At 35.0% G+C, this 27,903-nt stretch overlaps 1 protein-coding gene across 1 annotated transcript; it reads left to right on the forward strand.

Moving 5' to 3' along the window:
• LOC101900040 (synaptotagmin-16) lies at positions 1 to 27,903 on the forward strand. Its single transcript, XM_011295028.3, has 9 exons — positions 1 to 476; positions 928 to 975; positions 22,251 to 22,412; positions 22,486 to 22,827; positions 23,908 to 24,170; positions 24,234 to 24,380; positions 24,438 to 24,752; positions 27,008 to 27,313; positions 27,379 to 27,903. Exons 2-9 carry the CDS (start codon positions 936 to 938, stop codon positions 27,577 to 27,579), a joined length of 1,776 nt encoding a protein of 591 aa, XP_011293330.3. The 5' UTR covers positions 1 to 476; positions 928 to 935; the 3' UTR covers positions 27,580 to 27,903.

Raw genomic sequence — 27,903 nt, forward strand, 5'->3', positions numbered from 1 at the left:
ACGGAAAGGATTCGTATGGCAGTAATTGAGTCACACGTAGATACTTTATTCTAGAGAAAGGTTCGAAACAAAAAACGCAGTTATACAGCAAACCCCATAAAAAAAAAAAATAATTTAAGAAAAACAAATATTTCTAGTTAAATAGTATTTAGTGTATAAATATTAGTGTAAATTTCATGTTAATAATTCACAAATTATCAAATGTTGGTTCATTTTAATGCTTTGGAAAACACAAATGTTACGTGAAAAGTGTAAAAGTTTCGAGCATTTACAACCCGATTAAGTTGTATGGAAAGTTGAATAAATCTGTGAAAAGTTGCAGTTTTTATACGAAAATTTTCAATGAAAATTACGCTTAAAGAATTCCCATAACAAATACAAAACGGAAAGAATTCATTTGAAGTCAAATCGCTAGAAATTGTGACAAATCAGAAAATATCCTGCCTTTGTTAGAAGTGAAAGTGATTAGTGAAAAGGTAACAACACATACGTATATATACAGAAATGGTCATTGTGAGAAACGCATTAACGAATCCAGATGAAAATATGTGAAAAATCGATATTCTTCTTTACCCATTCCATTACATACTTTATCGTCCTTTTTTTGGGGTTTTCCTATTTTTTCTTTGATTCATTGAAAAAGTTTTCGAAAAGCTTTCGCTCTCTCCCTCTCTCATGTTGGTATATTATATTTTCATTTTAGTTGGAATTTTTCATTTGTTTTGCTATGTTATTTTGTAAACACCGGTTGTAATCATTTGCAGTTGGAATGAATGGTAGTAAAATCCTCCCCATTCCATTTCCTATCATATATGTATGTTCTCATTTTGGAGATATTATTTAAATTTTATTTGTAATCATTTTTTGATGCCAAAAGTAAACAGATGTTGTTTTCAATTTAATTTAAAACTCATATTTCATTTGCAGTTTCGGAAATGATAGTAACTTCGAATGTGGATAACTACGCATTAAATGGTAAGTTCATGTATATACAAATAGAGATTAGAACGTCATAGTAAACTAAAACCACAATATTTTTTGAAACTGTCATAAAGCTCACTTGAAATATTGAAAACATTTATCAAATTATATAAAATAACACTAACTTACAATAAAATCGCACATCAATGAAAGTGGTATTTGTGGGTCATAATGGTTTCCAGCTCCGGTGGCGGAACATTACATGTATGGGTCCATAATTTGGTATAGTCCCCATATAACGGTACCTCCCGATATTCGGTATTTTGATGATTTATGCCACATTTTTTCACGGATTTGTCTTAAAATTGGTATTTGTAGGTCATAACGGGTCCCTGAGCGTGTGGCAAAACATTGCATGTATAGGTCCACGTTGTGGTATAGCCCCCATATAAAGGTACCTCCCGATATTTAGTATTTTAGTTTTTTTTACCACATTTTTTCACGGATTTGTCTGAAAATCGGTATTTGTTGGTCATAATGGGTTCCAGCTCCGGTGGCGAAACATTGTAATTATAGGTCCACGTTTTGGTATAGCCCCCATATAACGGTACCTCCCGATATTCGGTAATTTGATGATTTTTGCCACATTTTTTCAGGGATTTGTTCGAAAATTGGTATTTGTTGGTCATAATTGGTTCCAGCTTCGGTGGCGAAACATTGCATGCATGGGTCCATGATTTGATATAGCCCCCATATAACGGTACCTCCCGATATTCGGTATTTTGATGGTTTTTGCGACATTTTTTCACTGATTTGTCTAAAAATTGGTATTTGTGGGTCATAATGGGTTCCAGCTCCGGTGGCGAAACATTGTAATTATAGGTCCACGTTTTGGTATAGCCCCCATATAACGGTACCTCCCCATAATCGGCATTTTAATGGTTTTTGCCACATTTCTTCTAATGTTTCTTTTACCCTAAGGTGGAGGGTATTAAAAGTTTGGCCCGGCCGAACTTAATGTTTTTTTACTTGTTTAAATTCCACTTGGAACTTAAAATAGCATCAGAATTGGAGGTATTTCCAGAAAATTTAGTTTAGATACAGTACTCAAATTTGGAATGTGAGAGGGAATTCGGTACAAAAATGAATTTTCCAAATTATAATGAAATCAGGTCAGATTTGGATATAACTCCCATATATATTTGATAGACCAAACACACTATGTATCTCTAATTTCAATAAAATTTGAAATTGTAACGGAATCTGGTACAAAAATAAATTTGCCAAATTATATAGAAATCGGTTTAGATTTGGATTTTGCTCCTATATATATTTTTGTTCGATTTCTTGTATTTGATGCACCAAACATCCTATGTGTCTCCAGTTTCAATGAAGTTTGGAATTTGTGACGGAATTTGGTCTACAAATTTTGTCAATTTATATTTAAACCGGTTCAGATTCGGATATTATTTTTTAAGACCCATAACGCTTTGGTAAGAAACTAGGCTAACAGTAAAAAAACTACACAAAAGAACAGTGTGGCTTGTTTGTTCGGGATACCGTAGTATTTTGTTGTTGCAAAATGGTCAGGCTTTATCCCTCCTCGTTCTCCACTAATAAACAAACGTTGTTTTTATAAAAACAACAATAAAGAGATAAAGCCTGACCTTTTTGCAACAACAAAATACTACTGTATCCCGAACAAACAACCCACACTGTTCTATTAATAGACAAGGCATGGTCGACGAAGGGGTTTTTGTTGTAACAGACAACAGGTTGAACGAAAGCATAATAAGTGGAAAAGATGTAAATGTTTATAAGTGCGGTTGTAAGATTTAGAAGACTTTCCAAAAGAATTTTAGTTTTATTTAATTCTTTGGTTCCTCTTCTATTGAGCTTACGATCTCGTCACTTGGGTAAAAAATGTTTTTTGTCATAGAAGTTATTTTTAAAATAACTTCTGGGGAGAATATCCCAGACAAAAAACAAGGGAACTGATGAGGATTGGTGGCTCTTTCCGAAACCTAGGTATTCCCTGCCTTACCCCCTGGTATCGTTCTCCACTAATAAGCAAACGTTGTTATTATAAAAACAACAATAAAGGGATAAAGCCTGACCATTTTGCAACAACAAAACTACACAACAATTTAATTGAGGGTACAAGTACAGGGTTGCACATATTCGACGGACCCATGACTCTTTGGGCCCATTCCAATCGACGAGGCTTGTCCGCAGGCAACATTCTTTGCGTCAATTGCATTTTGTACGGGATCAAATGCAAATCAATGCGAATAATCCGTTGTAAAGTGGACCGAGCCATGCCCAACTGCTGAGAACGGCGTTTTTAGGATGTTCTTGGGGACCTCTCAACACTGGCTCGTATGGCAGCGATATTCTCAGCCGATCGCCTTGGTCGACTTTTATATGGCCTCTTCGGATTAGAAAGAGCCTTACCAGTCGAAAATGTTTCGTATAAACGCTTAATGGTGTTCTTAGAAGGTGCACTTCTCACATTTTTTTGGTTATATTTCCCCTATATATATCTTGGTCTGATTTCACATCAATTGAGCACCAGATTTGTCCAAATAAAATCAATTTCAGCACATAAGGTGAAATTAAACCTAAAATTAAGACTGCCAAAATTGGCGAAATCAGTTCGGGTGTAGCTATAACTGTATACATATATTTTTTTTAACTTCAAATTCCAAAACCATGATATTCGGCACAACATATCCCACACAGCCTCGAACAACCTCTTTCAACTTTTGTCTCTCCTCGGATCAGATTTATATGTTACACCCATACATAATCAGTTAATCCGATTTACTTTTTACCTCTTTCCAAAGTGAATATAGGGTGTTACCGTTTTATTGGGACATATACGAAGATGTGGACCTGTATACTCAATTTTTGTAATGAACCATTACGATTTTCAAATACGAAACTTGAAACAATTCCGGTGATGAATGTTGGTAAATTAATCAAAATACTGAATATAGGGAGGTACCGTTATATTGGATCTATACTCGTACGAAGATGTACATGGACCATTTTCAGTCACAAGCTGTAGTACCCATTACGAACTTCAAATACTACTGGATAATGTCGCTAAAAACAGGAAGTACCGTTATATGGAGGCTATACAAAGACTTGGACCTCTCTGAGTAATTTTTGTCATAGAAGTTCCAAATTTGAAACATATCCGGGGAATGGTGTGACACAAATCATCAAAATAGCGAATATATGGAGGTAGAGTAATAAGTCGATCATACCAAAAATTTAGACTTATATTGACAGTTCTGTGCATTTCTTACATTATGTAAACATATGCTGTCAATTTACAGCAAATTCTGGTAAAATTGTGAGTAAAATACAAAAAAACCTTAAACGTGGACCAATATGGCCCATTGGCAATACCAAAATGTCCAGACCTAAAACACATTTGATGTCAATCTACTTTATTTCTTTCGAAAGGTAGAGTTATTTCCAGAGACGGAGAAACAGATAACCGACAGACGTAGCATAGACTTTTATGATGATCAAGAATATATATGCTTTATTGGGTCTAAAATTTATATTTCGATGTGTTACAAACGAAATGACAAGCTTAATATACCCTCCATACTATGGTGAAGGGTATAAACAGAACATTCTAATTCTATTGTTCATCTAATGTCCGGTGCGAAAATTGACTTGACTACATACGTGTGTACTATTGTTAGGTGAACTTTTTAGTAACCTAACAGTAAAGTTAACCTTGATAAAAAAGGACATTGACGCATTGGTGGGCTCTTTTACGCTTTGCTCTTCACATTGACAGTTGTTTGAATTCAGTGTTACGATGGGCGGAATTGTTCTAATGCCTTTTATCGGCATATCTCCAAAGCAATTAAACTTAACAAAATAAACATTACTGTCTGACAACGCTATACATAATGACGGTAATTATACGTACTGAAGTCGTTAAAATATTAATATCTAATGTTTCGTATGAAGTACACAAGGCAATAACTGCTTTTAACATTGAATTGAACTGAACTACTAGTACCTGGTATGCGTTCTATTTTTTTAGGTATATTTTTATACAACAAAACTATGTTGCTTTCGAGTCTATTTTTATCGATATTTTCTATATTTAGTAAAGTTACTAAATAATTTTTTTGTTTATTGTTTTGACCATAAAGCCGTATAGATTAATTCAGTTTTCCTGAATTTTTCTCAGTGTATCGATACATTTTCTTAAGGTAATGCAAGAGTTTTTATACCCTACACCACAAGGTGGTCAGGGTATTATGTCTTTGTGCATTTGTTTGTAACAGACAAAAGGAAACGAGATAGACCCATAGATCCTTTTGATGATCTGCATAGAATCACATTTTGAGTCGATTTATGCATGTCCGTCCGTCCGTCTAACCATGTATTTTTGTAAACAAAGTACAGTTCGCATTTATTGCCCTATCCCAAATGCACAAATCATTTGTTTGGCCCAAGGACGATCTCTATTGAAATTGGAGATAATCGGTCAAAATTTAGATATAGCTCCCATATATATCTTCGTCCGATTTGCCTTTTATTATGCACCAAACGTGTAATATCAGTCCGAATAGTATGGAATTTTGTACGTACGATCAGATTGGACCTGAAAATAAGTATTGGTTCAGATTTGGATATAGCTCCCATATATAACTTCGTCCGATTTACCTTTTATTGTGCACCAAACGTCTAAGATTTGTCCAAATGGGATGGAATTTGGCACTCACGACTGAATTGAGTCTAGAAGCTAGTCTGCCAAATTTGGTGATGATCGATACAGATATAGCTATAGCTCCCATATATACTCTTCATCCGATTTGTTATATTTGTTACCCACAGCCGTAATATGCACTCCGTAACAACGATATTCAGAGAAATATATCAAATACAGCTCAGAAATATTTTTGCCAAATTTTATCGAGATCGGTTCAGATTTGGATATAGCTCCCATATATATCTTTATATGATTTCAAATTAATGTTGCACCTAATGGGCAATACAAGTCCGAATTTAAAAGATAGAAATGCTTCGGCATATTTACTCCTTTGAACTTTAAATAACAATTATAATCATAGCGTGTATGATTAAATTCTCCTAAAAAATATTTTAATTGTTATATGGAGCTCTACTAAATTAGCAAAGTGGTGTAGGGTATCATAAAGTCGGGCGGGGCCGACTTTCTTTACTGGTTTTTAAGTATTAAGTATAAAAAGTTGCATTTGGCTTAAAAGTCTGCCGGAACTTGTTGTTGAATGGATAGACATTCTCTGAGTTTTGATTCGATTTAGCACAGTTTGTCCATACGGCACCTATCTTTGCCTTGTAATGCCTCTAGGTGTCAAAGCATATGTTTTGTATGTAATTGTATACATATATTAATAGGAATACACAAGATTTTTATGCCCTACACCACATTGTGGTAAGTGTATTATGTCTTTGCGCATTTGTTTGTAACATGGAGAAGGAAGCGAGGTAGACCCATAGTTTCTTTTGAGCATAGAATCACTTTCTGAGTCGATTTATGCATGTCTGCCGTCTGTCCATGTATTTTTGTGAACAAAAAATCAGGTCGCATTTATTATCCGATTGAGATGAAATGTTGCAAACAATATTTGTTCGGCCAAAGGACAAACCCTATTTAAATTGGTGATAATCGGATTAGATTTAGATATAGCTTCAATATATCTTCAACCAATTTCGGGTTAATTGTGCACCAAATGGCCAATATAAATCATAATGAACTGCATTTTGGTACATATTACTGAATTCAGTCTAGAAGAAAGCACATCAAATTTGGAAAAAATAGCTCCCATACATGGTACAATAAAAAGGTAAGGTAGAGCTACCAGCTGATTACAATTTTGTGTATGTATTTATTGTTTTGAAAAATGAAAACAAAATATTTTCAAAACCAATGATTGGAAGAACCGTAGGTTACGGCTCGCGCACTAAAGCTATTAACAAGTTTAGCCATGAAATTTAAAGATTGAACAGTTTGGATCATACTTTTGAGCAAAAATCCAGGCATTTAATTTGTTTTTCGCGGTATGAATTCACTTTAAAATTGACGAAAAATATGGAAAAAATTGAAAATAACTTGAATGAGTCTGACATGAAGCGGGCATGACCTCAGGGGTGTATTTCTATAGTTTTACGAAGCTGTTCTACCTCCTTATTGTACCATGCTCCCATATAAGTGTTTGATCCGATTTGGGGTATTAAGTCCCTTACATACGTAATATGCAATTCAAATAAATGATATTTGGTACCGGACATCAGATACTGCTCGAAAATACCTCTGTCAAGTTTTATCGAGATCGGTTCAGGTTAGGATATAGCTCCGATATCAGGTTTATTGTGCACCAAATGCCTAATATCAGCTCAAATGGACTGAATTTCGGAAATTCCGACAGAATTCATCCCAGAAATCAGTACTTCAAATTTTATGTAAATCGGTTCAGATGTAGCTATAGCTCACATATATATGTTTTATCCGATTTGGGTTTTAAAGTCCTTCACACGCGTAATATGCATTCTACAAAAATGATTTTTGTTACCAGGTATCTTTTAGAGCTCAGAAATACATCTGCCAAATTTTATGAAGATGGGATACGATTTGAATATAGCTCCCACATATATCTTCAACCGAATTCGGATTAATTGTGCACCAAATGACCAATATCTGTCAAAAATTTCTCTTTTTTGTTACATCCGACCGAATTTAGTCTAGAAGCAAATACATTAAATTTGGAGAAAATCGGTACACATATAGCTGTAGCTCTCATATATATGTTTCATCCGATTCGGGGTTTTAAGTTCCTCACATTTTATCAAGATCGGTTCAGAATTGGAAATAGATCCCATATATATCTTCAACCGATTTCGGGTTAATTGTGCACCAAATGGGCAATATATGTCTAAAAGCCCTGAATTTTGGTACATCCGACCGAATTCAGCCTAGAAACAAGTAAAAGTATAAAGTTCGGAAATACCTTTGCCAAATTTTATCGAGAACGGCTAAGATTTGGAATAGCTCCCATATATATCCTTAATCCGATTTCAGGTTTATTGTACAAAAATTGGCTAATAGTAGCCCAAATTGAGTGAATTTCGGGACTTACGTGTCTATTTTGTGCAACTAAGCTCCGAAATATATATTTTTATACCCTACAACACTATGTGTTGGGGGTATTATAAGTTTGATTGGGCCAAAAATTATGTAACACCTTAAAATATTGGTTCCCCCCATAGGAAAGTATATATGGGTCTTCCTATCTCGCCGAGCTGAGTCGATCTAGCTATGTATGTATGTCCTTCCGTTTGTCCAAGTTAATTTTGTAATCACTCTACAGGTCGCAATTATGGCCCGATCTTCACGAAATTTAGAATGGAGGTGGGGATAGGGCCAGAATAGAACCCTGGTTTTGCAGCTGCTCTACATATATATATGGTTCTAGAGCTAAGGGCTTCCAATATTGGTGGTCATCGGGTAATATTTAGTACCATGCATGTAAGGGACTTAAGCCCCAAATCGGATGAAACATATATATGGGAGCTATAGCTATAACTGAACCGATTTTAAGTGCCTGTTTCTAGGATAAATTCAGTTGGATGGGCCAAAATTTAGTCAATTTGAGCTGATATTAACCATATGGTGCACAAAAAACGTTAAATAGGATAAAGAAATATATTAGAGCTATACCTAAATCTGAACCGATCTTAATAAAATTAGGCTGAGGTATTTCTGGGTTGTATCTGGTGGAGTGCATATTTTGAATGTGAGGGACTTCAACACCAAATTGGATGACACATATATATAGGAGCTATAGCTATGTCTGAACCGATTTTCACCAAATTTGAACAGATTGTTAGCAATTTCTGTATGGTTCGTCCTTGTTTCACCAAATTTGAACAGATTGTCACCAATTTCTGTATGGTACGTCCTTGGGCCAAACAAGCCAAAATTTCATCTCAATCGTATAATAAATGCGACCTGCATATTATTCACAAGAATACAAATACCACTGTATGGTGTAGGGTATAAAAATGTAGCAAGCGATGTAACCTCAAGCTTTCCCGCACATTGGCCACCCATAGTCGCAACATACTGGGATCCTTAATTAAACATTTTTTTAAGCTATATACAGGGCCCTTCCTACCATGCATTGGCAAGGTGTGTATTCTGGTACAATCCGCGCAGTTTCAATAATGTCCAAGTATTCGAGACTCCAAATTAAATTCTAAAAACCCTATGGAAGCGTTTTCCAACTTACTGTAACAAGTAGTATAGGGTAAGTGTGCCTAAGTTCGGCATGTCCCAGTAGTCGGCACTTTTTATTTTTAAGCCCAAATAAATGAAACTATTATAACTAAATGTATTTTGTTTACTTCAAATATATTGTCAGCTGTCTTTGTGTACAATTTCGCTAAGAAAAGATGATTTATTGTAATAAAAATTAAAATTTTGTCTGTTAAGGTCCTCAACAATTCACATTCTTAAGAAAAGTACAATAAAGACATCGAATCAGTTCAACTAAACAAAAATATTATATTTTAATGAACTAATTTATTATTATTATTAATTATGCTAACAAAAAAATTGGTATGCCGACTGTTGGAAAATGCCATACCGACAATTAGCAAGTGGTGCCGACTACTGGCAAAAAAGCATTGTTTTAATAAAACTACAAATTTATGAAATTTAATAAAAAGTTATTAAAACTTTATTTATTATTGCAAAAACTATACAAAATTTCGAATCTGAATAAATTAACTTTGTAATAATTGAACTGTTCCACTCAGAATGGTGAGCGATTAAAAACGCGAAAATCCTAAAAGTGCCGACTACTGGTACACTTACCCTACTTATTATTTCTTGAGCAGTGGGTTTTTATATCCTACAACACTATGTGTTGGGGTATTATAATTTTGATTGGGCCAAAAATTAGTAACACCACGAAATATTGGTTTCCCACACAGGAAAGTATATATGGATCTTCCTATCTCGCCGAGATGAGTCGATCTAGCTATGTATGTCCGTCAGTCCGACTGTCCGTCTGTCCATGTTAATTTGTAATCACTCTACAGGTCGCAATTATTCTTCGCGAAATTGAAAATGGAGGTGGGGTTAAGGTCAAAATAGAACCCTATTTCTTTTGGAGAAGGTCGCATAATATTAAGGGATTGAAATGGACCAAAAATTGAGAATTTTCTTGATTTTACAGTAGCTCTACAGGTCGCAAGGAAGTTAGCATGGGACTAGAGCTCAGGACTGTGCAGAAGTCTTCCAATTTTGATGGTCATCGGGTAATGTTTAGTTGGTGAAATAGTCCATAACATTTGTGTTAAATTTTCCATTAAACCGCTAATATTTTTAATCCCGGCGAAATCACAAATAGACGAACAGGTCAATTCTGATCGTTACGTAGACGCCGACATTAAATATATTGGAGATATATAGCGAAATATGTTCAATGTGTGTATACAAAGGAAAGGGATGTTAGCAAGAATGCTTATATCTCAAGAATGGCTGGACAGATTTCGACAAATTTTGTCAATTCAGAATGCCCTCCTGACATAAAAGTATAAAATCTAAAAAAAATCTCATAAAAAGATGTCAATAATGATGTGATTATAGATTTTGTAGTATTTTGTGACATTTTGTTATTTTTTCATTTATTTTATCGCATGCGATTTTTTCAATTTGACTTAGTATTGAAGTGTATATTTTGTAATATTTTTTCACCTATAATGTTGCACCTAATGGGCAATACAAGTCCGAATTTAAAAGATAGAAATGCTTCGGCATATTTACTCCTTTGAACTTTAAATAACAATTATAATCATAGCGTGTATGATTAAATTCTCCTAAAAAATATTTTAATTGTTATATGGAGCTCTACTAAATTAGCAAAGTGGTGTAGGGTATCATAAAGTCGGGCGGGGCCGACTTTCTTTACTGGTTTTTAAGTATTAAGTATAAAAAGTTGCATTTGGCTTAAAAGTCTGCCGGAACTTGTTGTTGAATGGATAGACATTCTCTGAGTTTTGATTCGATTTAGCACAGTTTGTCCATACGGCACCTATCTTTGCCTTGTAATGCCTCTAGGTGTCAAAGCATATGTTTTGTATGTAATTGTATACATATATTAATAGGAATACACAAGATTTTTATGCCCTACACCACATTGTGGTAAGTGTATTATGTCTTTGCGCATTTGTTTGTAACATGGAGAAGGAAGCGAGGTAGACCCATAGTTTCTTTTGAGCATAGAATCACTTTCTGAGTCGATTTATGCATGTCTGCCGTCTGTCCATGTATTTTTGTGAACAAAAAATCAGGTCGCATTTATTATCCGATTGAGATGAAATGTTGCAAACAATATTTGTTCGGCCAAAGGACAAACCCTATTTAAATTGGTGATAATCGGATTAGATTTAGATATAGCTTCAATATATCTTCAACCAATTTCGGGTTAATTGTGCACCAAATGGCCAATATAAATCATAATGAACTGCATTTTGGTACATATTACTGAATTCAGTCTAGAAGAAAGCACATCAAATTTGGAAAAAATAGCTCCCATACATGGTACAATAAAAAGGTAAGGTAGAGCTACCAGCTGATTACAATTTTGTGTATGTATTTATTGTTTTGAAAAATGAAAACAAAATATTTTCAAAACCAATGATTGGAAGAACCGTAGGTTACGGCTCGCGCACTAAAGCTATTAACAAGTTTAGCCATGAAATTTAAAGATTGAACAGTTTGGATCATACTTTTGAGCAAAAATCCAGGCATTTAATTTGTTTTTCGCGGTATGAATTCACTTTAAAATTGACGAAAAATATGGAAAAAATTGAAAATAACTTGAATGAGTCTGACATGAAGCGGGCATGACCTCAGGGGTGTATTTCTATAGTTTTACGAAGCTGTTCTACCTCCTTATTGTACCATGCTCCCATATAAGTGTTTGATCCGATTTGGGGTATTAAGTCCCTTACATACGTAATATGCAATTCAAATAAATGATATTTGGTACCGGACATCAGATACTGCTCGAAAATACCTCTGTCAAGTTTTATCGAGATCGGTTCAGGTTAGGATATAGCTCCGATATCAGGTTTATTGTGCACCAAATGCCTAATATCAGCTCAAATGGACTGAATTTCGGAAATTCCGACAGAATTCATCCCAGAAATCAGTACTTCAAATTTTATGTAAATCGGTTCAGATGTAGCTATAGCTCACATATATATGTTTTATCCGATTTGGGTTTTAAAGTCCTTCACACGCGTAATATGCATTCTACAAAAATGATTTTTGTTACCAGGTATCTTTTAGAGCTCAGAAATACATCTGCCAAATTTTATGAAGATGGGATACGATTTGAATATAGCTCCCACATATATCTTCAACCGAATTCGGATTAATTGTGCACCAAATGACCAATATCTGTCAAAAATTTCTCTTTTTTGTTACATCCGACCGAATTTAGTCTAGAAGCAAATACATTAAATTTGGAGAAAATCGGTACACATATAGCTGTAGCTCTCATATATATGTTTCATCCGATTCGGGGTTTTAAGTTCCTCACATTTTATCAAGATCGGTTCAGAATTGGAAATAGATCCCATATATATCTTCAACCGATTTCGGGTTAATTGTGCACCAAATGGGCAATATATGTCTAAAAGCCCTGAATTTTGGTACATCCGACCGAATTCAGCCTAGAAACAAGTAAAAGTATAAAGTTCGGAAATACCTTTGCCAAATTTTATCGAGAACGGCTAAGATTTGGAATAGCTCCCATATATATCCTTAATCCGATTTCAGGTTTATTGTACAAAAATTGGCTAATAGTAGCCCAAATTGAGTGAATTTCGGGACTTACGTGTCTATTTTGTGCAACTAAGCTCCGAAATATATATTTTTATACCCTACAACACTATGTGTTGGGGGTATTATAAGTTTGATTGGGCCAAAAATTATGTAACACCTTAAAATATTGGTTCCCCCCATAGGAAAGTATATATGGGTCTTCCTATCTCGCCGAGCTGAGTCGATCTAGCTATGTATGTATGTCCTTCCGTTTGTCCAAGTTAATTTTGTAATCACTCTACAGGTCGCAATTATGGCCCGATCTTCACGAAATTTAGAATGGAGGTGGGGATAGGGCCAGAATAGAACCCTGGTTTTGCAGCTGCTCTACATATATATATGGTTCTAGAGCTAAGGGCTTCCAATATTGGTGGTCATCGGGTAATATTTAGTACCATGCATGTAAGGGACTTAAGCCCCAAATCGGATGAAACATATATATGGGAGCTATAGCTATAACTGAACCGATTTTAAGTGCCTGTTTCTAGGATAAATTCAGTTGGATGGGCCAAAATTTAGTCAATTTGAGCTGATATTAACCATATGGTGCACAAAAAACGTTAAATAGGATAAAGAAATATATTAGAGCTATACCTAAATCTGAACCGATCTTAATAAAATTAGGCTGAGGTATTTCTGGGTTGTATCTGGTGGAGTGCATATTTTGAATGTGAGGGACTTCAACACCAAATTGGATGACACATATATATAGGAGCTATAGCTATGTCTGAACCGATTTTCACCAAATTTGAACAGATTGTTAGCAATTTCTGTATGGTTCGTCCTTGTTTCACCAAATTTGAACAGATTGTCACCAATTTCTGTATGGTACGTCCTTGGGCCAAACAAGCCAAAATTTCATCTCAATCGTATAATAAATGCGACCTGCATATTATTCACAAGAATACAAATACCACTGTATGGTGTAGGGTATAAAAATGTAGCAAGCGATGTAACCTCAAGCTTTCCCGCACATTGGCCACCCATAGTCGCAACATACTGGGATCCTTAATTAAACATTTTTTTAAGCTATATACAGGGCCCTTCCTACCATGCATTGGCAAGGTGTGTATTCTGGTACAATCCGCGCAGTTTCAATAATGTCCAAGTATTCGAGACTCCAAATTAAATTCTAAAAACCCTATGGAAGCGTTTTCCAACTTACTGTAACAAGTAGTATAGGGTAAGTGTGCCTAAGTTCGGCATGTCCCAGTAGTCGGCACTTTTTATTTTTAAGCCCAAATAAATGAAACTATTATAACTAAATGTATTTTGTTTACTTCAAATATATTGTCAGCTGTCTTTGTGTACAATTTCGCTAAGAAAAGATGATTTATTGTAATAAAAATTAAAATTTTGTCTGTTAAGGTCCTCAACAATTCACATTCTTAAGAAAAGTACAATAAAGACATCGAATCAGTTCAACTAAACAAAAATATTATATTTTAATGAACTAATTTATTATTATTATTAATTATGCTAACAAAAAAATTGGTATGCCGACTGTTGGAAAATGCCATACCGACAATTAGCAAGTGGTGCCGACTACTGGCAAAAAAGCATTGTTTTAATAAAACTACAAATTTATGAAATTTAATAAAAAGTTATTAAAACTTTATTTATTATTGCAAAAACTATACAAAATTTCGAATCTGAATAAATTAACTTTGTAATAATTGAACTGTTCCACTCAGAATGGTGAGCGATTAAAAACGCGAAAATCCTAAAAGTGCCGACTACTGGTACACTTACCCTACTTATTATTTCTTGAGCAGTGGGTTTTTATATCCTACAACACTATGTGTTGGGGTATTATAATTTTGATTGGGCCAAAAATTAGTAACACCACGAAATATTGGTTTCCCACACAGGAAAGTATATATGGATCTTCCTATCTCGCCGAGATGAGTCGATCTAGCTATGTATGTCCGTCAGTCCGACTGTCCGTCTGTCCATGTTAATTTGTAATCACTCTACAGGTCGCAATTATTCTTCGCGAAATTGAAAATGGAGGTGGGGTTAAGGTCAAAATAGAACCCTATTTCTTTTGGAGAAGGTCGCATAATATTAAGGGATTGAAATGGACCAAAAATTGAGAATTTTCTTGATTTTACAGTAGCTCTACAGGTCGCAAGGAAGTTAGCATGGGACTAGAGCTCAGGACTGTGCAGAAGTCTTCCAATTTTGATGGTCATCGGGTAATGTTTAGTTGGTGAAATAGTCCATAACATTTGTGTTAAATTTTCCATTAAACCGCTAATATTTTTAATCCCGGCGAAATCACAAATAGACGAACAGGTCAATTCTGATCGTTACGTAGACGCCGACATTAAATATATTGGAGATATATAGCGAAATATGTTCAATGTGTGTATACAAAGGAAAGGGATGTTAGCAAGAATGCTTATATCTCAAGAATGGCTGGACAGATTTCGACAAATTTTGTCAATTCAGAATGCCCTCCTGACATAAAAGTATAAAATCTAAAAAAAATCTCATAAAAAGATGTCAATAATGATGTGATTATAGATTTTGTAGTATTTTGTGACATTTTGTTATTTTTTCATTTATTTTATCGCATGCGATTTTTTCAATTTGACTTAGTATTGAAGTGTATATTTTGTAATATTTTTTCACCTTACAACACAGGTTGGGGTTATTATATACAGTCTGCAATTATCGTCCGATCCTTACAAAAAAGGTTAGGGTTTTCAAAGAAGTCCGCAAAATATTTAGGGGTTGAAATGGACCAAAAACGGAAAAATATACCTGATCACACAATTGAAGCCAATCGACACGCCTGAGAAAAGAGTTAAGGACGGGGAAGAATTCTAGCATTTTGTATGACCATTGGATTATATTTAGCTGTAAAATTTCAAAAGCGAAATCTTCCAAAATGGATTTGGACATAAAGGGGCATCTAATATATTGTAGTGTTGTAGGGTATCACATGGTCGGCCCCGCGCGACTATAGCCTTTGCTTACTTGTTTTTGTTAAAATAAAATGTTTAAAAAGTGCTTCAAAATACGTGAGCCCAAAGTTAAATATTTTCTAGAATTTCCTTTCCAAGTATTTTCCAGATTTGCATTAACCAGGCATGTAAATACCAAGTAATTTCGCATAGTGGGATCCATTTTTAAAACATACCGCTATAATGAAGTCCCTGTGTTTCGGGCCTCCAACATACTAATGCTTGCCAAAATAAACAATTTCTAAAAACACGACTTTAACTCTTTTACAAAGTTAATAAAGTCAACATATCCGAGACCCCAACGTACTGGAGGTCCTAATTAAATATTTTCTGAAATATTTATCAAAACCCTAACATTCAAATCGTTGATCTCTTGTAGGGACATGTTTTTGCCTACTTAAATGTGAAACAGACTGCAATATAAACTTTATAGTGATTATTTATTTTATAAAAAGTTAACTTTTTTAGGATGATACCAAAAAGGATGAACTAATGTGTTCCATTTGCGTCATTGACGTAACATGGAGAAAAGTACTGGGATGTGCTCAATTTAAAGAAAATTGGACATTGATTGCACATTTTATGAGGGTGATTATTATTCAAAATTGTCACTTTTTTGGTTGGGGCGTGTAGAAATATTGTGCATTTTGCCACCTGGCCTAGGTGTGACATAAATATTACCATGTATCTAGTTGGACTACTTCGGATTTTTCAAACTTGAACTCTTCTCGGGGAACGTTGCCGAAAAATTGGACCAATAACGTACAATTACAAACTTGATTTAAATTTCATAAAAATATTACGATACGCATAGTTTATTGTCATGCGACAAATGTGACGAAATGGATTTCGGCTAAAGAGCCACGGGTCTATTTATCTATTTTGGTCATATCAAATGATATATATCATCTGTAGCCACAAGGAAAATAGAGTTTTTTCTGTCTAAATTTCCAAATTAACCCTACCTATAAAAGGACTTGTCGTTCTATACATCAAGATTAAATTTCACTTACTTACAGGATATATGCAAGTGTATAACAGCAAGTGACAATTAACTGATGTCAACAACTTTTGAATACATATGCTCGTATTAAAATAATTTATTGTCAATATTTCAACATGTTTAACTTGAATAAATTGTTTGTTATGTATTTTGCATACACGCTCACGTCATTCGTTCATATGTGTATGTAGAAATTGTAACGGCTTTCATTCTTTAAAATGTCTTCCGTGTTTGTTGATAATTCGTTTATTACCTCTTATACATTTCATTAAACAGCGGTGCGGTTAGTGTTATGGCCATATGGTTTATGAATCATTAATAATAATATGGATGGAAAATCCCAATTAAGGACACATGTTTTATACAATTTCATACTCTAGTCACAAGCGCCTAAATGTATTTTATTAACTGCCACTGTTGATACAGTTAATAACGATAGCAAAAAAAATAATGACGGCTCAAAACAAAGAAATAAAAACAACTAAACACTAAAATTAATTGCCAAGGTTAAAATTCTCCAAAGAACCGCATGAAAAATGTTTTATGACAATAGTGTGAACATTAGGGTGGCCATGATTTGTTTTCGAAAATAACTAAAAACCAGTAAAGAAAGTCCTAAAGTCGGACGGGGCCGATTTTATGATACCCTAAACCACTTTGCTAATTTAGTTGAGCTCCACATAACAATTAAAAGTTTTTATGGGAGCATTCAATCATACACGCTATGATTATAATTATAATTTAAAATTCAAAGGACTAAATATGCCGAAGCATTTGTATCTTTTAAATTCGGACTTGTATTGCCCATTTGGTGCAAAATTAATTTGAAATTAGATAAAGATATATATGGGAGCTATATCCAAATCTGATCTCGATAAAATTTAGCAAAGATATTTCTGAGCTGTATTTGATATATTTCCCTGAATAAGATAGTTACGGAGTGCATATTACGGCTGTGGGTAACAAATACAACAAATCGGATGAACAATCTATATGGGAGCTATAGCTATATCTGAACCGATCATCAAATTTGGCATACTACATTCTAGACTCGATTCGGTCGTATGTGCCAAATTCCATCCTATTTGGGCAAATATTAGAAGATTGGTGTACAATGAAAGGTAAATCGGACGAAGTTATATATGGGAGCTATATCCAAATCTGAACCGATCTCGATAAAATTTAGCAAAGGTATTTCTGAGCTGTATTTGATATATTTCCCCAAATATTGTTGTTACAGAGTCCATATTACGGCTGCGGAGGACAAAAATAACATATCGGATGAACAATATATATGGTAGCTATAGCTATATCTGAACCGATTTCGATCAAATTTGGCATACTTATTTTCAGGCCTAATTTGGTTGTGCAAAATTCCATACTATTCGGACTGATATTACACGTTTGGTGCACAATAAAAGGACGAAGACGGACGAAGATATATATGGGAGCTATATCTAAATTTTGACCGATTAGCTCCAATTTCAATAGGATTCGTCCTTGTGCCAAACAAAAGATCTTTGCAAAATTTCATCTGGATCGGGCAATAAATGCAACCTGTACTTTGTTTACAAAAATCCTTTTTTTCCAGGATGTTACAAAGTCTGTCTAACTTTTCAATTTGTTTTTCATTTCCTTACTGTTATCTTCTAGAATTTTACAAATTTTTTCCAAGTTTTGAAAATGAGAATTTTCCTCAACTAAAAGCGCATTTAGATCTTGCTTTGAGGGAGTTCTTGCCCGGGGTCTTTTTACTTCAGGCGTGGGTTTTGCTTTTGTTAGGCTGCCCGACACTTGTCTTATTGGTGTAGATGGCGGAGAACACGATAAGCTTTTATTTCTAAGTCGTTTTTGAATAGGTGTTCGCGAACGGTTTTCTTCAAAGTTTGTTGGTGTTCTTGGATCAATTGCCAATGTAGAAACATTTTTAAAAGCAGCTGGAATGCATGATCTTGGTCTATCTTTTTTATTTAAAATCGAAGTGGTCTGCTTTGAAGTTGAGGGTGAAAAATTAAGCTCTTCGTTTTCAGATTCACTTAAAACTTATTGACTTGATTTTCGAGTTCTTGGAATATGTGTAGATGATGACGAATCAAAGTTTTCTTTTTCAGAACAACTGAGGTCTAATTCACTTACAAAATCCGCAAAGCTTACTGCACCACCAACTCCATCGACACTTTTATACAATCCGCAAATTCTGATTAAACTGTTCTCGTGTTCACTGAAAACATATTTATTGATATCACCACCACCAGTTCCTCGCAAGTCCTTTTTATTATTTTTCATCATGGATTAGAAAAATAATAGATTTTTTGTAAAATAAATTCCAAAAACATGTTCATTCTAAGAGAATTTGGTTAATACAATATTTTCTGTTAAATGTATGTGTCTTCTGTTTATTTTTTACCTTAAAATCGCTAAACATTTCAATTTCACCCTGCTTTTTGAAAGTGATATCAAAACGCAAAATTTTTGCGTTTTCCGTTTTTTAGAGAAGCTAAAACCGTTTTCGTTTTCACTCTTGAACGATTTTACATTCTGTGACATGCCTGATAAATGCCGAATTTTTAGATATTTAGTTTGAAACTGTGGTGTATATTTACCTGTGTTAAAAATTTTCGTAAAATGGTTCGCTACTCCTGAAGTAGCCTAAATACACATTTTTAGCCAAATCGATTGGAAAATGCCCTGAAATAGGTAAAATCCGGAGGTACCGTTATATGGACGCTACATTGATCCACAATGAATATTTTCTGCCTTAAGGTTTTCTACCCACCAAGGATGCCAAATCAAAAAAAAATGGGACCATGATCCCGGAAATAGCAAAAATCAGAGGATGCTTTCATATGAGGGTTATACCAAAAGTGAAGGGATGTTTTTTTCTTTCTAAAATTACAAAATTGCCGAAATAAAGTTCAAGAAGTTACAAGTTAATAAGCAGTAGTTAAATACCCTCCACCATTTGGAACGAATTTGAAAATTTTCAAAACATAAAATCCGTTAAAAATTCTGTTAAAATCTTAAAAATGCCGAATATATCCCTTATTATTTGGGGCCTATACGACGTGGTCCTATATAGGTTTGTTTTTCATAAGCTATTACCATATTCAAATTCGAAACTTGAAATAAACTTTGAATAATGTAGCTAAAACCATAAAAATACTGTATATAAGGAGGTACCGTTATATCGGAGCTATACGAAGACCTGGACCTGCATAGACAATTTTCGGTCCTAGTCTGTAGCATCCATTACGAACCTCAAATACGACATCTCAAACAATTCGTTGAGTATTGTACCTAATAACGTCAAAATACGGAATATAGGTAGGTGCTGATATATGGGGTCTATACGAAGACCTGGACCTGCATAGAAAATTTTCTGTCACATTACGAACTCTAAAGACGTAATTTGAAACTACTCCGGTGAATAATGACGCTAAAATCATCAAAATACCGAACATTGAAAGGTACCGTTATATGGGGGCTATACAAAGACATGGACCTGCACAGACAATTTTCTGTCTTAGTCTGTAGTATCCATTACGAACATCAAATACCAAATTTGAAACAATTCCGGCGAATAATGTCGCTAAAATCAACAAAATACCGAATATCGGGAAGTACCGTTATATGGGGGCTTACCAAAACGTGGACCTATATGGCCCATTTTCAATACCAAAAGTCCTGCAGACATAATATACATTTGAGTAAAATTTTATCAATATACTTCAATTCGTTCGGAAGCTAGAGTGATTTATATAGACGGATAGACGACAGACATTGCTAAATCGACATAGAATTTTATGCTGATCAAGAATATATATATATATATATATATATATATATATATATATATATATATATATATATATATATATATATATGTATATATATATATATATATATATATATATATATATATATATATATATATATATATATATATATATATATATATATATTCCGAACTTCAAATACGAAATTTGATACATTTCCATTGAATAATGTCGCTAATATCATCAAAAAATTCCGGTGAATAAAGTTTCTAATATCATCAAAACATCAAATAAAGGGAGGTATCGTTATATGTAGGCTATAAGAAGACGTGGACCTTCATAGACAATTTTCTGGCATAGGTTGTAGTACTCATTACGAGCTTCAAATACAAAATACAAAATTTGAAATAATTCCGGTGATGTCGCTAAGATCATCAAGATCCCGAATATCGGGGTGTGCCGTTATATTGGGGCTATACAATATCGAGGACCCATATTCTCTTCCAGGGGGTAAAGTACTCAGAAGGAACTCCTTGTGTGGATTTTCAGACAATTCTATTGAAAAATATGGCTACAATCATCAAAATACCGAATATCGGGAGGTCCGTTATATGGGGGATATACGATATCGTGGACATATAAAGACAATTCTCTTACAGGCGGTAAAGTACCCACAAAAAATTACTTGTGTAGAATTTTTAGACAATTCCATAAAAAAATGTTCTTAATGCCGAATATCGGAGGGTACCGTACAATATGGCCATACAATATGCTAAACCAATATAACCCATCTTCAAACTTCACCTGCCTGCACACAAAAGGCTGATCTGTGCAAAATTGTAGCTTCCTGTCTTTATTCGTGATTATAAGAGACGGACGGACGAACAGGGCTACGTCGTCTTAGAATTTTACTCTGATCAAGAATATATACACTTTGTTGGGTCTAAAATGATTATTTCGATGAGCTACAAACGGAATGATGAACTTAATGTATCCTCCATACTATGTATGGTGGTGGGTATAAAAAATATGGCTACAATATAAAAAAATTCTTGAAATCGGGAATACCCTCACATGGGGATTATACCAAAATATGGACCGATATGACCCATATGAAAGAAATAGGTCCACGTTTTGATATCAGCCTATTTGGTGTTAATTGTCAAAATCAGACCAGCCGTTCTTGAGTTATAAGCGTAGTCACTAACCTAACACACTTTTATATATGCCGAATATTATCGCTAGAATATTCTGGAGGGTGTACTAAAGCCTTGGACACGCAAAACTTTTTGCCGCAGACCTTGGACATTCCGAGGATTCAGCGTAAAAAAACGTAAAAATTGTGGCATTTGACGATTTTTTTGGAATTTTTAAGAAACATCTGTTCAGCACTTTTTGATTCTATAAATTACAAACAAACAGACAATCAAACGTACAAACAGTTTCCTCTCCTATAGATATAGAAGAAGAAGATAGATAGATTGATACGTTAAGCAATAATAGTAACATTCTAATTATATTACCCCAGTACTTAATGTTGAAGATCATAAATAACTTTGTCCGTTAGAACTTAAAACATTTATATTGACTTTAAATTAAAGATTAATTAAAATATAACTTCATTTTGCTTTTGCCAAATAATCTTTTTCTCCCCTCTCCTACAGGAACTGTTGAAATTACTACAGTATTGTCTGCTGTATTTGGTGTAATAGCTTTAATGCTATTGTTTTTTCTGTATGTTAATCGAAAATGGTGTTTTCATGCCCGTCGAGGATTGCACTGTTGCGATGAGAAACATTTGGCATCAAAATGTGTACAGAAACTATGTAAGTAGAATTATAATTTTTTATACTGTTGAATTGTTTTCAATGTCAAACACTTAATTCTTTGCAATTTTAGCAAGAAAACGTCGCTACGATAACACAAGTTCCGATTCGGAGGAGGATATTTTAAGAAGATTACGTTTACAACAGGCGCGCATTGCTTCGTCTGGAAGAGGGAGCGGAAGTTTCACCAACTATGGCATCAATCAATTAAATCCATTGTCACAAAATTTCAATTATTTTAATAGTGATCTACAACGTGTCACTGTAACACCGAGGGATTCTTCGAAAGATCCATTGGCCATAGCGGAACGTGGTAAAGTTGGCATACCATCGTCACACAGTGAATGCAGTTCAAATGATTCCGTAGAGGCATCAATTGATAGTCACACAGGAATAATTAGTGGCGAAAAGAAAGGTAACGTATGACCATATGTATATTTGCGAATTTTTTATTTGAAGACCAGGCCAATTTAAGAAGATGAGACTGAGGAAATTGATTTAATGATCATATATATTATAGTTGGAAAATAAAATTTTATGCATGCGTAAATTCTTGAAAACCACTGAAGTTTTGAAGCTCGAATGTTTTATTTAAAAATTTAACGTATGACAGGCGTCTATATAAAAAAATAAAATATTTTCGCTATCCTCGAAACCTTTGATAAACTAGGTACTACCAAAACTTTTTTATGATCCCACCTGTCCTGGAAAAGTTCTCAACTAAAGCATAGGGATACGACGTTTAACGTTGCTGTGGTGTTTTATTACTGACATGTTGACAATCGAGATTGTGGAGAGGAGTAATACCAAAAGAGTCTTCGCTACTGCCTTCAGTAGCGAGATCATACCTTTCCAAGCTTTTAAAATGAAGGGGGTGTCCCGCAATAAGTAAGAAATTTAATGACATACTCAACACCAGGCTATGAAAATTTACTACACATATTTCGTGATCTGAGACGATAGTTGGAGAGTGGTTTAACCTTTGCTCTGAATTTACTTATATTGGTTGCACTGTTACAATATGTACATGCGACAATTTTCCAGTAAAAAATACTTAGTAATCTCTCTGCATTTAGGCGAAAATGCTTTCCCGTGGGAACGGGATACTGCACGCATCTTTGGATAACAATATCTTTCAAGTCTTGTCTTTTTCCAGAAGACTGTTTTTCATAATAACCGCCTTCCAGATTATCATTTAATCCCCTAGTATTACCTATTTGAAATCGGTTTTTACTGGAGTAATATAACATAATCGGCAAGACAGGCATGTTCTAATCATTCACATGTCTAAATCCTTAAGATACCTACCAGGACGTATTGAGTTGAGGTATATTTTATTTGGCATGGTTGTAAACGTTCGTTTCGAAATATTTTTTATTAATCTAAAGAAAAACTTTGCAAAATCAACATATTTTGAAGTGTAGGCCATGAGATCGTCGGTAGACTGCTATATTCAATGTATATACACAAACTAATGCTATCATTTCAATTGCAGAACGACATGCTTCGATTAGTAAGACTTCCGATATATCACAGAGTGCTTCGCTGAAAGAGTCACGCATTGATCTAAATGCAGAACCAATAAAAACAACAAAATATCAGAAACTAACAACAGCAACAACAACAAGTTCAAATGCAACAACGCCACCACGCCAAGGAAGTTTGGAGGAAGTGTCCACTGTACAAGCATGCAACAACAATACACAAACTAGTAACAACACCACCACCAGCAACAACAATAATAACAACAATGAAGATGTAAGATTTCAGAATTCCACTATTCTCATGATACATGCGATCTAATTTTAATGCTGCTTACAGGAACCTTTATTTGATACCAGCGATTTAAGATCAATTAAATCCGATGATATCTCACTTCAGACCCAGTGTTATGGCAAATCGGGCAGTATTGAGATTTCGCTTTTGTACGATGCACCCATGCGCAAGATGACGGTGCATGTATTACAGGTACAAGGTCAAACTCGATATTTTTTACAGCATTCTAATTCTTATTTCTCCTTTCAGGCCCGTGGTCTACCCACATTGGGCAATGGCCAACAGTGTCACACGCAAGTGCGCCTTCTTATGCTACCTAATAAGAAACAGAAACACAAGACCAAAATACGATCGGGCGAGAATCCCCAATATATGGAGAGTTTCCTGCTGCATCGTGTTACACCCGAAGAGGTGAATAATATGGGCCTGCGTGTACGTTTGTATGGCTGCGAACGTTTGCGCAAAGAACGACTGATCGGTGAAGCATATGTTAGCTTTGCTACCATAGATTTGGAATTAGAAACAAATCTATGGCTTCCATTGGAGCCAAGAAATACATCATCGGTAAGTTCTAAAATAACTCTCACATAAGTCGAACATATCTATCTCATCATCTCAAGATCGTCGACACTCATTGAATATATTGTTAATGGGCGATGCACTGAAAAGGTGGACCTATGAATAGTCAAGTGACTATAACAAAAAAAGAATTATTTTCCGAAGACGGTTTTAGGGGGAATTTTGTGATGTTCGATGTTTAAGTTTTGGCCGTTTGTGCTGGTATTACCAGAAACCGAAGGGCGTATAACATTATTATATAAATTTCCACTGACTTGAAATTTAAGTTCCCTCTAAACGCGTTAGAGGGAAAAAGGGAGGCGAAATATCGCCAAATATCCTTGTAGACATACACTTAAGCCAGTACAGGCCTGTAATATTTTAATCTTATTTTTTTATCCATAACTGTCATATGCCACTAATTTTGACTACGCCATAATTTTCAAATTCAAATTCAGCAGTCCACCAATTCCGGCCAAGCTAAGCAACTCTACAGCTCTTTTGGGTCGTTTTCTTTCTGTTGTGGAATTTCAATGGCTTTACCACGAATGGAATAATGCGATATGTTTAGCTCACAAGCCATTTTTCGGCCACTGCGACGTGGGTTTCGATCAAGTCGCTTCTTTACCTTTTCGAACCATTTCTGCCGATGTTGCTGTTTTTTCCGTCCACTTCCTTGACTTTGGGCTACGCTACCAATATCATGGTAACGAGCGTTGGTATGAGACACAAAAGATTTATTCACATATAAATGCTGTAACGATAGCCACTTATGGTTTTCCAGTAACTGGAATAATTTTAATATCTGTCGGACGAGTGGCTTAGAAATGACAGCAGTCTAAAGTTGTTTGCAGTTTTTTCATCTCACCCTAAATATCCCCAGCATGTGGTGCTATATTAGCTTAGGTTTATCGAATTGCCCCAATTTTCCAATGAAAAGACATATCTCTATTTTTTTACGTTTAGACCTTATGGTCTAGCCCAGTTGTATGCAAGTTTTAGAGCCGACTCGGCCCTTTTGCAAAACATTGTAGTTTTCTTTCCACTCAGAAGTATTATAACGTCGTCTGCATAGCAGACTGGTTCAAATCCTTAATAGACTTTGTATGGCATTAAAATCCTTCCCTGTGGCATTACCCTATTTTTACGTCAACAATTTATCTGAGGGCCCGGTCCAAGAAATTTTCTAAGAAGTGTATCTGTCGCGACGTATTTGAAATCGTCAGCGGTATAAATGTGTTCAGCCAGCGTATACATCCTTTTTATCGAAAGTGCCCCTGAACCCGTTATAGGTTCCGAATATCATTGAAGAAGTAGTACGTTTTTCATCCACAATGCCATAGAGGTACTATTAGGTTTTTTATTCCATTTGTAACTCATCGAAATAAGCATTTTAGACCCTACGAAGTGTATATGTTTCTTAACAGAATAAGATTCTTAGCCATGTCCGCCCATCCGACTGTCTGTTTGTCCGTCCGTCTGTGGAAATCACTCTAGCTTCCAAAGGGGGACCAGTAGGCGAACAGAAATAAATTATTTTGGTATAGCCTTCAAATACCTGTACCGGCAGATTTAAAGTTTTTTGAGGTGTTTAAGACACAATTTTGAAAGGAATTTAGGTTTGTTTTGCATAGAACTATCCATAGACATCAAAGTGTTGGTGTAGATCATATATAACTGTACACCCACATATTCAGTATTTTGATGATTTGTGCAATACTTCTGACCGAAGCACTGGCGGCATTGTTCAATGAAATTATTTCCAAATTGTTATTTGGTATTGAAAACAGTTACAATTTTTTCTGGTAGGAAATTATCTACATAGGCTCACCTTGTTGTGTATCCATCATATATTTGTATCTACCTATAATACGTACATTGATGATTTTTTCGACGGAATTTTTTAAGATTTGCTATTTGGAGTTCATAATAAGAACCACGTCCTATGACAGAAAATTACCTCTAAAGGTCAACATGTGGGCCGTTTGTCCCCCTTACAATAGTATCATCCGATATTCGGTATTTTGGCGAATTGAGCCATATTTTTCAGCGGAATTATCTCAATATATGTATTTAGAGTTCGCAATATATACCGCCTTCTCTGGTAGGTAATTGACTATACATGTTCGCGTTTTCATATAGACTATATGAGGTCTATATGAAAACTACCGTCCGATATTCGATATTAAAAGTTCGGCCCGGTTAAACTTAGCATCTTTTTTAATCTTCAAATAATAACACATGTCTTCATTTCGTTTCAGATTTTGGGATCATCCAGTGATCTATTAAGTTTAGCCCGTTCCGATAGTGCCGGCTCGACCACTTCAATGCAACATGGAGGTGTACCCGAGCTACTTTTAGGTTTAGGTTATAATGGTACCACAGGACGATTAACCGTTGAAATTGTCAAGGGAAGTCAGTTTCGAACGCTGTCCATTAACAAGGCGCCAGATACATATGTTAAGTTATGCTTAGTTAGTAGTATAGGACAAGAGATATCCAGAGCGAAAACATCAACGAGACGTGGCCAACCAAATCCTCTGTTTAAAGAGACATTTGTATTTCAGGTAATGTCCAGAAAACTCCATTATTATTCGATTTGCAACATATAGATCGTTTTTATTAATTGCAGGTGGCCTTGTTTCAACTGAACGATGTGACGTTAATGGTTTCCGTTTACGCTAAGCGTAATATGAAGAAGAACGAAATGGTTGGTTGGTTTAGCTTGGGCCTTAATTCATCGGGCCCCGAAGAGGTGGCCCACTGGGTGGATATGCGTGATATGGCCAAAGGTGAGCTGCTGGCACGATGGCATGTCCTTGTCGATTCCTGATTCGAACAGTTGGGACAATCTTCCAGACGTGGCAGTGGCCTGGGTTTGCTGGCCTCGTTCGCCACAATGAAAGATAAGTCCAAAAGTAAAAAGTCCAAGGATGACGATGATGCAGCAGCAAAACCAGACGTTGTGGCTGTTGATATAGAGACTGGCCTTGAATTGGATTTTGTTTAGACGTGTAAAACCCTTGTCCCTTGTCTCCCATTGATACATACACACCAATGTACACTTGCCTGCGTCACAATCAAAATCCAATTCTATTAATAATTAACTTTTTTCGAATCAACATTTTTGTGGTCAAAAAAAAAGAGAAATACAAAA

Source organism: Musca domestica, unplaced genomic scaffold, assembly GCF_030504385.1.
Source record: "Musca domestica strain aabys unplaced genomic scaffold, Musca_domestica.polishedcontigs.V.1.1 4, whole genome shotgun sequence".
NCBI lineage: Eukaryota > Metazoa > Arthropoda > Insecta > Diptera > Muscidae > Musca > Musca domestica.